The following is a 12,931-nucleotide window of genomic DNA, read 5'->3' on the forward strand; positions in this document are numbered from 1 at the left end:
TATACCATACAGTCACTCAAATAGTACACATCTCGATATAGACTGTTTTATGAAAAATATATTTTCATATTTTCTAACCAATATAAATATAGTACATTGTGAAATTAAAATAATAACTGAACTAAAGGAAAAAGAACAAAATTAAAATATTAAATATTAAATAATTGAGTTGGAAGTTACTAAATCTGTTGGATAGGTCATGGGATGGACTCTAAAACCCTAATGTCTACTTCACTTCATTCCCCTGCCTGACTAAAATGGAAGAAGAACCGCCAACCGAAACCAGAATATCACCGCCACAACCGTTGATCGAAGAACCAGATCCGAAGAAGCTCAAAATGTCATCCACAACCACCACCTCCGACGACGAAGATGTCAATTCCAGTTCTGCGGCGCCGAAGAAACAAAGGTACAAGCGCCGCAAGGTCGCCATTTTCTTTGCTTACTGTGGCGTCGGTTACCAAGGGATGCAGAAGAATCCAGGCGCTAAAACCATTGAAGCTGACCTTGAAGAAGCCCTATATCTCGCCGGAGCAGTCCCGGAGCAGGACCGAGGGCTCTCGAAGCGCTACGATTGGGCCCGCTCGGCTCGCACTGATAAGGGCGTGAGCGCCGTGGGTCAGGTCGTTTCCGGTCGCTTCTACATCGATCCGCCTGGTTTTGTTGATCGTCTCAATTCGAATCTTTCGCCTCAGATTCGAATTTTCGGGTACAAGCGCGTTACAGCGTCATTTAATGCGAAAAAGTTTTGTGATCGGAGAAGGTATGTATACCTAATTCCTGTATTCGCTCTCGATCCTAATTGTCATCGTGATAGAGAAAGTGTGAAGGCTAGTTTAGGGTCTGACAACGAGCTTGTGAAGTGCTTAGAGTGCTCTGAACGAGGACGCAAGGTTGAAGGCTTGATGGGCAAGCGCAATTTCGAAGTAAAAACTGCGATAATTGAGTCACACATTTCGTCGAACACTGGAAACGCCATTGAAGTTTCTGATGTTCAGGAAAATAGGGTTTTAGAAGACAATGCCACGATCTCTGATTCTAATAAACAAAGTAGCGTTTTAGTCGAAAATAGTTGTACTGAACTCAATGTTGAAAGCGAAAGTACTGCAAAAAGTGTAGGCAGTGAAATGTCTGGATTAGGGAATGATTCAGAGATTGTTGTAAGCAAAGAGAGTGTTAATGGGAACGAGAAACCTTCAGGGAGCTTCAAGTATTGCGAAGAGGAGAAGGCTAGGTTCAATAGGATTTTGAAGAATTATGTAGGAACTCATAACTTCCATAATTTTACTACCAGAACAAAAGCAGAGGACCCTGCTGCTCGTCGATTCATTGTTTCATTTGATGCGTCTACCACCGTCGTGGTTGAAGGCATTGAATTTGTGAAATGTGAAGTTGTAGGGCAGAGCTTCATGCTTCATCAGATCCGGAAGATGATGGGTCTTGCCGTGGCAATTATGAGGAACTGTGCTCCAGAGTCATTGATTGAGAAAGCTTTGCAAAAGTAAGTAATTGCCATTTTCAACTACAATTTGATTTGATTTTCATTTGTTAATAGAATAGAATTGGATTCCATCAACTTTTGGTAACCAAAATTCACACAGGGATGTAAATATCAATGTGCCCACTGCACCTGAGGTTGGGCTGTACTTAGATGAATGCCTATTCACATCGTATAATCAAAAATGGAAAGACAGTCATGAAGAGGTATCAATGAAAGCATACGAAGAGGTAGCAGAAGATTTCAAAATGAAGCAAATATATTCTCACATTGCATCCACGGAGCACAAAGATGGAGCTGTGGCCTTATGGTTGCATTCTCTAAACCATCGGAATTATCCCGATTTACGTGCTGTTGATGAGGTCGCAGAAATTGCTATGAACACAAGTGTTGCCATGGAGACACAAGCTGAAACTTAAAGGTCTTCTTCCATCTTTGCTTTAACCTTCCATTTGGATACTTTGAGCGAAAAATATTTATTTTTGATGATTTAGTGTTGTTTAATTATTACTTTAATCAGATTATGCATAAATTTTGTTTAAGAAAGTGAGGCCAATCCATTAATTATGTCAAGTTCTGATTACTTATCTACGAGTCATGTTATCCTTACATACCCCTACTACAAGGGTTCGAAAAAAATTGTTTACCATATGATCAATAATTGTAACTTTTAGAATATTAGATGTACGAGAGAGGAACTCTAAAATATTTTTTGCCAATGCATCTAATGAAAAGAATAACTGCAGCAATTCGTTGCCTTTAGCTTAGATTTACTTGAGAAAAAGAATGGTTCTTGTATTTTCTTTTCAAGTGGCTTGTGCTCTCGAGATTGTATATCGTAGGTTGTCAAATAGCTCAAGTAGCGGTCGACCCACAAAAATTTGAAGCAGAGGTCAAGTACTTGGTGTACTCAGTACTGTGATCCAAGTAGAGGATCAGCAATAATAAATTTTTTTAATATTTATCTACGAGTTCAAACTTTTATAAAGTCTCGTACTCGTTTGATAAAATTTAGTACGGATTTCTGGAATGCTGTCTGGCTAATCAGATTAGATATTTTGATAATGGTTTGAGAAATAACGAAGATTTCTAATGAAAATTAAGAAAAGATGATGAATCAAATAAAACTTAAAAGTATTTGCACATGTACATATGTTTCTTAATGAGTAACATTGTTGCCCTTTTTTAGTAGTCTGTTCTCCATTTAATCCATTAGTTTATTTTTTTCCCTTTTAGAGAACGTTGTTTCAATTGAACTTGGCCTATACTAATTAATGGATTCTATTTCTATCAGTTAGTTTGTAGGTCTTTTTCTTTCTTGGCTCTTAAACTTGGCCAGAGTGGATTTTCCTTCTATTTTGCCTCTTTGATTATTATATTTTCTTCAAAAACCAAAAGATACAACAAATTAAATTAATTAAACAGAAGAAGAATGATGTAGTTCTATTATATAAGTCAAAATGACAAAAAAAAAAAAAAAAAAAGTCTGGTAAACACGTCATCATCATCTCATCTTTCAGAACAAATATATCTCCTCGACGAAAGTGCAAGGCCTTGGAAAAATGGCCGACTGGACTAAACTCCCGTCCGATCTTCTGCAATACATCTCCGATCACCTTACCGTCTACTCCGACTATCTCCGATTTCGAGTTGTCTGTCGGAGCTGGCGATCATCGGTCCCCAAAATTCCTCACCGTCTTCCTCCCCAGCTCCCATGCCTCATAATTCCTCTGTACCACGACTCCCAATGTGGTTTATTTAACTTCACCGACAACAAAATCCACTTCCTCCACCTCCCGGAGGCTTCTCTCCGGAAGCGCCGGTGCGGTTCTTCTCACGGGTGGCTTGCGATCCTCGATGAAACTCCGACGATCCTCCTCCTCAACCCCCTAACCAGGGCCAAGCTTCGTCTACCTCCCCTCTCTACGTTCCCCAACGTCGTCTCTTTCGATTACTCCAGAGTTGGCCGAGAATACCTTATTCGTACACCCACCGGACACATCTACACCCGAAATTTGCGGCAGATGCGCGATTCTTTTGTCAAGAAGATCGTTTTGTCCTCAAGTCCATGGAATCAAAACGATTTCTCGGCCGTGGCGATTCTCAATCACAGCGGCGATTTGGCGTTTTGCCGGAGCGGTGGATCGTGGACTTTCGTAGACGACGCACCGTCCGATTGCGAAGATATTGTATTCTCCGACGGAGTGTTCTACGCGGTGGATAAGTACGGCGTCGTTTCGGTGATAAATCTACGCGGTTCGCGCTCTGAAGTTTCACTGGTTGCGACGGAGAGGCAATTGGCCGGCGATATACAATATCTGGTGAAATTAGGGCAGGAATTGCTGCTGGTGAGTCGGTATTTGGATATCGTCAACGACGGCATGGATGACGACCTGGTATCTGTAATTTATCGGACGGTTCGGTTTGAGGTGTTTCGAATGGAATGGGAAGGGCCGCGGTGGGAGAAGGTTGAAAACTTGAATGAAATGGCGTTGTTTATTGGGGGAAATTCTTCGATGGCTTTCTCTGCTGCTGATTTTGCTGGAATCTCAGGGAATTGTATATATTACACCGATGATTATTCCGACAACGATTATCAGGGACAGGGTGAAGAGCCGGATATGGGGATTTTCCGATTGTGTGACGAAAGCTTTGAACCGCTACCGTATTACTCCGGCAGCTCCCATTCCCGCCGGCGTTTACTTCCACCCATTTGGGTTACGCCGAATCCTTGTTAATCGTACGTTTGCGTTTGTGGATCGTTTCAATTGCTTAATTATTGTTATCGTTTTCAATCGAAAATAATAATTTTCGATTGAATCATTGATCAAGATAAACAATTAGAATCGTTTCAATTGAAATTTATAAATAAAGTATCAGTTAGATTGTCATTTTCCTTGGAGTTCCATATTGTTGATAAATAATTAGAATTGTCTTGCGTAGTGCAATTTACATCTTCTATTTCTACCCTAAAGCAATATGTACACTAAAATTTACAATAGACAAATCTGGACACAGAAACTGTACTGAGAATATATTTAAGGCCATCGGCATAAGTGACAAAAAAAAAAAAAAAAAAAAAAACTAGTAAATATAGCAACAATATTGTACGTTTATAAGTCTATAACTTCTTAATTATAGCATTCCCTTTTGATTTTGAGTGCTTAATTTGAATTGACTCTACGCATGTTTGAGAGAGAGAGCGATTATGAAATGATTCAACTCTCTCTCCAACTCATTTCAAACCTCTCCCATCTAATATTTTCAATGGTTCCACTATCGACGACTAATTTTGACAGAAACCATCTTCGATGATCAATTCCGATGAACACTACCTCTGTCAACCAACACTATCATCCACCTCAGACCACCAATTCTGACGAAAACTACCTCTAATGAGACCTTTAATGACACCCTAGTTTTTGTGAACATATAAATAAACTCTTAACGATAACTCTATTTAGTCTTAGTGTTTCGATCTAATTCATTCCGAACCTTTGAAGGTATGTAGTATGTTTGATTTTAGTTTTATTTGTATTTAGCTTTATTCTAATCTACCTATATTTTGTTATCGTACTTATAGGGCTCAAACTAATTGCAAAATTCCTCCAATAATTAGTTTGAGGTTCATTAATTTTAAATTCAGAGTCTACTTTTTATAGTCCAAATTTCGTTTAATCGTTGGAAATAATTTGTGATGTATGAGTGTTATTCATTGTTATGCATTTTTTTTTACATGTACATAAACTTTTTTGTGGATATTATTATTTCATTTGTAAGTGGCAAATTAGACTAAACCTTAAAAAGTAACCATAAAAAATTGTTTCAAAAAACGAGTATGTACAAAAAAAAAAAAAATCATTTCGTTTTTATTAGTGTAAAAGGTAAGGAATCAAACATTTGTACAAAAAAAAAATCATTAACCATGGTGTATATGATAGACAGTTATGTTCCTAATAATGCGTATACAAACAATCCTCAATATAAAAATGAAAGTCAAATATTCAAGATCTCGTTTAATAACCACTTGGTTTTAAAAAAATTGAACTATTAAACCCTACTTTCACCTCTTAATTTATTTATTATGTTGTCCATTTTCTTCCAGAGAATTGAAAATCATTTATGTTTTAGGAGAATGGGTGTCATAAGCTTCCCCCGACAATCAAATAATATTTATAATTCACCGAACTGACTACTTACACTACTAGGTAGCACACGTGATAAGTCCGGGGTCGAACCACAGGGAGCCTAAGATAGAATTTCTTCTAGCTAAATTCGCCTTTGAAAAGCAATAAAAACAAGGGTCTTGTTGTTTGGTTAACAGGGAAAACTATGTGGAAATTAAATTGTAAAGTAAGATAGATTGAGAAAAAGAGAAATTGAGAATAAGATTACCTTCGCTGGTCTAGAGACCATTGGGTTATCTATGAATCTAATCATCGATTAATTATGAAAACATTCAAGGATTAACCATTTCTTAAGCCTAATCGAATGTAGAGAAAGCCAATACAAACTCCCTATGCAATATCAACATATCATATATTTCTAAATTAACTAAACGTTGTCACACAAGCCCTTTCATTTAGTCAATTGCATTACTTTTTTGGATTGATTCGGACATTAAGAAAGAATGACCAATTGTAACCTAATGCATTTTCAATCTTTAGGTTTCGTTCTCTTAGGTGATCCTAGAATCCTAGAAATCAAGCCATAATTATAACAAAAACCTATTGTTATTGAATTAACCATGCTTTCAATGCAATTAAGGACACCAAAATCATGCATAGCAAGAGCAAAGAACATATAATAGATTAAGTAGTCAATTCAATGAACCTATATGCTCATTCTAGAAATTAAATAAAAAAGAGAGAAAATCAATAAGAAACAACAAGATTCAAGAAGAGTTCATAAGAAATCTCATAAAATTCAAAGAAAAACCCTATAGACCTCAAAACTGACGTAATGACCTTCAATCATTCATCAAATCCAAATCAAGATGCCATGATTTACCATTAAAAATCAAAATACAAGGAAATCTCATGAGTTTAGAGCTAAATTGGCCAAAATCGAGCAAAATGCTCTCACAGTCAGCCTAACTCTCCTCCCCTTCTTTACCTAGTTCGGAAAGAAACTGATTTATACTACAGGCGCAACGTTGTAATGTTGGAGACAACGTTGCAATGCTCCAATTGAAGCGTAGACCTCGGGTATAAGACAAGCGCTGCAATGCTGTTCAGGATTTGTCAGATGTGCGTGCGCTCGATGACTTTCAGTCAAAATTCGTAACATTGCAACGTTGATGGTCGTGTTGCTAAGCTTTCTTCAATCCTCGACTTCTGCCTTGCAGCGTAACGCAAGGGCATAAGTTTGGCGTTGCAACTCTATTGGCCATGCGTTCAGTCTTCCTTGAGCGTAACTCAACGCTTGGTAGAGGGTTGCAATGCCCGGTACAATGATATTTTGGTAATTTTTTTCCTTTAAAGCTCAGATATTCAAATTAACTTCAAATTAACCCCGAATGACTCCAAATGCTCGATTCTACCTCTTGAATGCTTAATACCTACAAAATAGTATAATAAACATATAAAATTCATAAACAAACCTAAATTAAGCTAAGGAAAATAACACTTTTATGGTGTTACCAAATACTCCCAACTCAATTCTTGTGTGTCCCGAGTAAAGTAGAATCATATATTCACACAAAATGTTATGTATATGCTTGCTCAACTTGCAAAGGTCGTTACTCTAGTCTCAGCAGTCAATAAGGATAAGATTTATAGTAAAAAATGAAATCTGATTACAATCCATCAATGAAGCACATTTTAAGAATGATTCTAAATCTATTCATGCATGAATGAGTCCAAAGCCTTACTAATCAAGCCCATACATCTCGAAATGGTTTTATAGGACTCTTAATCCGTTTTCTCCCTACTCTAGCTTGGTTATTGATTTTCGACATACCCAACTTGCAAAAAAGGTAATACTCCAATTAGAGATGCCTAATACACAATTACAAAAGTAAATGACATTTTTTACTTGGAGATGCTAACTTTCGCGCACCCATTGTAGGGACTCATACCCACTATTTTCTCGAGGTCGTCCTAACGTAACACAACGAAGGTAGCTTTTTCCATCTCTATCCATGCACTCAACCATTTTTTTTTATATATGCTTGCAAGCTTTTTTCTTTCTTTTTTTTTTTTTAAACTTAATTCTTGTTTTTTATTGCACTTATAAACATATAGATTTTTTTTATTCTCCTAGTCTAGTATTAACCAAAAACAAGAAAGGTTACTCTTAAACTGAAAGTGGACCTTTTGAGGTGACAATAGAAATCTTTATGTAATTTAAACAAGTATGTAGAGACATCTATGGATCTTGTTTAAATAATAACCTAAACAGTCAGTAGTAGATGGATAATGCTGGATACCTTACCCTAGTGATACTACGGATACGACCCGCATTATAGGTATTATAAGTGTTGTAAAGTGTTACAAATGATCTGATCTTGATCATTCATGTGGAGACATATTAGCAGGGGTATCCTATATAAAGAGTTTGTATAATACTAGACCACGAAATGGTTAGTCTCATTATATAACACCGTTAATAATAGAGACCTACATTTCACCAGGATGACAATGGGTGAGTTGTCCTGCTCATGAAGACGATCCGTTGATTTGTATGGGTGAGAGTGGCCAGATTGCCAACTCAATAAGCCTACCATTTTGGGGTTTCGTCTGATTGGGGAGTTGGGAACATAGCTACACAAGACGAAATTCACTCATTCCCTGATGTCGGGGTAAGTAGATAAATTGTCCACTTGAGGGCTGATTTCGAGGCTTGAACAATGTGGCCACACCCTCTTCTAGCCCAAGAGGGACTTGGCCATGGTTGGACAATGACTTATTGTTCATTAAAGGAATCAGTAGTACTTAAGGAATTAGATGTAACTATAGGAGGAAAATGGTAATTTTGGCCCAACTATACTTACAGCAATTTGTGAAGGGTCATTGCATTGTTGATGGGTTATATCCAATGGTTACAGAAATATATCTATAGTGCGAAGAGTGTAGTTATCAATCTTTAGTGGAGTGATCGACAATTAATAGAAGTTGGGTAATTTAATTAAAGAGTTTAGTTAATTGTCCAAGTACCATTGGATCTTCAATCTACAGGTCCATAAGGTTCCTCTGTAGCTCAACAGAGATTTAATTGAGAATTAATTTTGGATTAATTTGAATTGTTCAAATTAATTGAGAAAACCAATTATATATGTGATATAATTTGTATAATGTATTTGATACATTATAGTATCAAGAGGAATTAAATTTTGAATATGATTCAGATATTAATTATATGGATAAGATTTATATAACTGAATTATTATAAATATGATTTATATTAAATATCATGTAATGTTGAGAGAAAATAAAACTATAGGTTATATTGTATTTGATACAATATAAAACTATAGATATATGTTGTATTTGATATAGCATATAGTATATATGTATATAATAAAGTGGTTATTATATCTATATATATATATATATAATAGTTTAATTTAATTAAATTATTTTTTCTCTTAGCATTTTTTGTAGGAATTTTTTACGTGCAATGGGTGGTAGAGAATCAGATTTGAGTCTTCTTTTTCCTTTTTTGTAGGATGTGAGAAAAAGGCTCTCAGTTGGCTCTCTGAAGAAATTTTCTAGAGAAGAGATCTCTGAAATTTTTTTCTCTTCCCTCTCAATTCTAATCCCTAAAGAATACTAGAGGGTTCTCAAGTGGTGGTGCCCAATTGGAATTTCATTTTGGAGATCGTTCGTGATCCAGATCAAGAGGGATTACGTGAAGAAGTGTTCTTTAAAGGTAAAATTCTTCTTTCCTAGTTCTATTCAAAAGCATGATGTAAAATTAGTTTTTGATTAATGCATAATTATGTTTATTCTGTAATTTTAGAATTCTGTAAAACTAAAATTGGGATCGATCCTCACTTCCGCTCAAAAACCATAATTGGTTTCCCTTTAATTGGTATCAGAGCGCGGTCTCAATCCCTTATTTTTTTTAATTCCAGAATTTAATTGCAGTATTTTTTTTTTGTTGATGGGTGCATTCTGGTTTAATTCATGTTGATGAATGTGGAATGTATTTTTTTGCAATTTGGATGTTTCGGGATTAGAGCTTTTTGATTTATAACTTTTCTTTAACAAATTTGTTATGTAAGGGCCTTTTGTTTTTGGGCATAAATTGTTATAGTCTGTAAATTTGGCGTCTTGAGTCATTCGTGCTATTCATGGCGAATTTCTGGCAAAACGGGACTCAAATTGGGCGTCGATTAGAAGAAGATCGAATTTGTACAGTAGGCGACTATAGAGTAGCATCACGACGATGCGGGCGAAAAATGTCGTAGCATCACGACGCTGCAAGCAAAAAATGTCATAGCATCGCGACGCTCCAAGACGGAGAAGAAGGTCTGTCTCTTATACACATCTAGATGTGTATAAGAGACAGGTTTGATTGCTGGATGGTTCGGTTCGAGCTGTTTCAAGACTCGGTTGACTTGTTTCGAATCGGTTGAATTATCTATTAATGTAATAGGTAATTTTTGGTTAACCAAATTAATATGAACATTATATTAATTTGATTAATGCTTTTTGGAGTCCAATTCCAGTCATAATTGCTATTTAAATTATGCATATGATGTCATATAGTAAAATCCCACCATAGGTTATGCATTATTCATGCATCATTCATATTATAAATGTTATAATATATGTTTGCATGATTTTTTTTTTTTTTTTATAGCATGCACATGCATCATGTAATATAAGCATTATACTATATGCTTGCATGCATAAATAACATAGCCATGCATAATTTATATTATAATAGTTATAATATATAGTTTGGATGTATGGATGCATTGTATGTTATTTATTTCATTACTTTATTATATAAATGTTATATGTATATAGTAATGAAATGGGAATTGCATGATGCATGATATTATTTAGATAATTTTATAAAGTATGTCATTCGGTGCATTTGTATGATTTTAATTTGTTTCAAATTTTGTTTATAATTGTTATAAAAAAATGAAATTAAAAATTAAAATTAATAATTCAGCATTGTATGCAAACTTATGTAAATCAATTTTAAAAATAGTTTTATTTGATTCACATAGACCTAAGGTCACAAATTTCTAATTAGATTAGAAATTAGATTAATCTTTTTAATTAGTTTAATAGGATTAAATTGGTTATAATAAAAGATTAAATTTGTAGTAAACGTATCTATAAGGGATCTTTTGTCTAAGATCGGTTCTGTCTAGGCTGGAGTATTTAAGTTGACGAAAACGGAATACCTTTGTCTGGGAACTAACCTAGAAAGGTGAATTAGATAGGTTTGCTACAAGCATGCAATTGTTGATTAAGGTTTGTTAAAGTGTTTAACAAACATTAATCTAAATTGTTTAACTATCCAAAGTAAGCGTTACTTTTGGGCAAACTTAAACAATAACTTAGTGAAAATAATTAGCCATATTTTTTCTAAGTAAAATAAACCCTAGGTTATTAAAATACTCAGTGGGAGGAAAAATATATATATGATACATCAAATTTTTTCCACTCACGTTTCTCCCTTAATATTCACACCATGAGACTCATGCTTGGCCTTGAGGTTCCCTGAGAGCATCTCTTTTCAGATGATATTTGCATGGGTCAATATCAAGGTGAATGGAGAGAGTATTTATGGTAAGTGAAAGAGGGATGTGTGTCAACATGTCTACGGTCTCCTTCATTGATTTGCACCGTGAGATCTTCTTGCACAACCTCGAGGCGCCCTGGGAGCGTCCCCCTTTAGATGGTTTGTGCAGTAGGTCAATACTAAGGCGAACTCCAGAAATGGATAGGATTGCTTTAATTTTTGCCCCAATCGGTTTTTCCCTTCGGTTGCCTCATTAGGGCAGAACTCTAAGGTCTAAAATGAAGGGTCAAATTTACGAGAAATTGTTAAGCTAGTTAATGATTTCTTGACCAAATAAATGATGATTGATTGTTATAGGAATAAGAATTATTCTGATGTAATGATTGGTTAAAAGTATCTCAATTCAGTGAAGGGACAACTAACTACCCTTGGGCGGTTTTTGTCCTAAATCACTGAAACATCATTGCAAAATTAGATGTTATATGGGGTTCATTTAGATTTTGCTAAACTTGATTGGATATTTTAGAGTTATGTTAAAATCTAATATAGATCAATTTGTTTGTTTTCAACAATAATGTCAAATAGTATTTTTCTGTCAGTTGCCTCTAATTGTTTGACTACCTTTAATTATACAACATGGAAAGAATCACTTAAAACCTATTTTGTGGTTAACGACCTAAACATTGTCATGACTGAGGATTGCCCTTAAGTTCCAACCCCTGATGCAACACGAAATGTTTGTGATGCATACGAGATGTGGACAAAGGATAATTCTAAGGCAAAAGTTTACATTTTGGCAAGCATACTTGATGCATTAACCAAAATTTTTTAGAACATAGTCATTGCATATGATTTCATGCAATCAATGCAAAAATTGTTTGAGCAAAAGTTCTCACAATTCAAGCAAAATGGGGTCGATAACTATAGAACCAGTAATGTCAGCTCCATAACTAAATTTTAGTCCAAATTGAATGTCAATGGACAAATAGAGAAAGTAATATTTGCTAACTCGAGTGAAGTTAATCAACGAGGATTGTCCCCTAAGATGTAACTTGGAGTTTATGATATGGGTTGTGGAGCTGATCCCAATACTCTACAGAAAAGGAAGAACTCTGAGGAAAATAAATCTGATTTATTTTCCTTGGAGATGTGCTTAGTAGAGAATGATGATTCTGCCTGAATAGTTGATTCAAGAGCTATTAATCATGTATGTAATTCCCACCAAGGATTTAATTCCTGGAAAAAATTAGTAGCTAGAGAGATGACTCTCAGAGTTGGTGCTGGTGAGGCCATTTCAGCTGTTGCTGTAGGCAGGCTTAAGTTATTTTTAGACAAGAAACAATATATGTTATTAGATGACATATATGTAGTTTCTCATATCAAGAGGAACTTAATTTAAGTTTCCTGTCTAATTAAACAAAAGTACTCTTTATCCTTCTCTGAGAATAAAGTGTTTATTTTCAATAATGGAATGGAACTAGGCTTTGGTTCAATGGAAAATAGCTTTGGTTCAATGGATAATAACTTATATGTACTTAGGCTATTAGTTACGAAAGTCGTGTTAAATACTGAAATGTTCAAAACGAAAACAACTATAAAAAGACTGAAGTTTTCTCCTAAAGAAAATGCCCATCTTTGGCATCTAAGGTTAGGTCACATCAATCTCAATAGGATTGAGAGATTGATAAAAAGTGGACTTATAAATGGTTTAGAAGAAAACTCTTT

The 12,931-nt window shown here is 35.2% G+C and overlaps 2 protein-coding genes across 2 annotated transcripts; both read left to right on the forward strand.

Moving 5' to 3' along the window:
- Nucleotides 1-193: 193 nt before the first annotated feature.
- On the forward strand, nt 194-2,265 carry LOC120086485 (tRNA pseudouridine synthase A). Its single transcript, XM_039043160.1, has 2 exons — nt 194-1,501; nt 1,602-2,265. Exons 1-2 carry the CDS (start codon nt 258-260, stop codon nt 1,915-1,917), a joined length of 1,560 nt encoding a protein of 519 aa, XP_038899088.1. The 5' UTR covers nt 194-257; the 3' UTR covers nt 1,918-2,265.
- Nucleotides 2,266-2,789: 524 nt separating this feature from the next.
- Nucleotides 2,790-4,389, forward strand: LOC120086486 (F-box protein SKIP23-like). The gene has a single exon (XM_039043161.1). The coding sequence runs from the start codon at nt 3,061-3,063 to the stop codon at nt 4,234-4,236; it is 1,176 nt and encodes a 391-aa protein (XP_038899089.1). The 5' UTR covers nt 2,790-3,060; the 3' UTR covers nt 4,237-4,389.
- The last annotated feature ends 8,542 nt before the right edge of the window (nt 4,390-12,931 follow it).

This window comes from Benincasa hispida, chromosome 9 (assembly GCF_009727055.1).
Source record: "Benincasa hispida cultivar B227 chromosome 9, ASM972705v1, whole genome shotgun sequence".
Taxonomy (NCBI): Eukaryota; Viridiplantae; Streptophyta; class Magnoliopsida; order Cucurbitales; family Cucurbitaceae; genus Benincasa; species Benincasa hispida.

Coding starts and splice junctions, on each gene's coding strand:
- LOC120086485 (XM_039043160.1), top strand. CDS start 258: ATGGAAGAAGAACCGCCAACCGAAACCAGAATATCACCGCCACAACCG. Junction 1,502..1,601: donor ATTGAGAAAGCTTTGCAAAA/GTAAGTAATTGC, acceptor AAATTCACACAG/GGATGTAAATATCAATGTGC.
- LOC120086486 (XM_039043161.1), top strand. CDS start 3,061: ATGGCCGACTGGACTAAACTCCCGTCCGATCTTCTGCAATACATCTCC.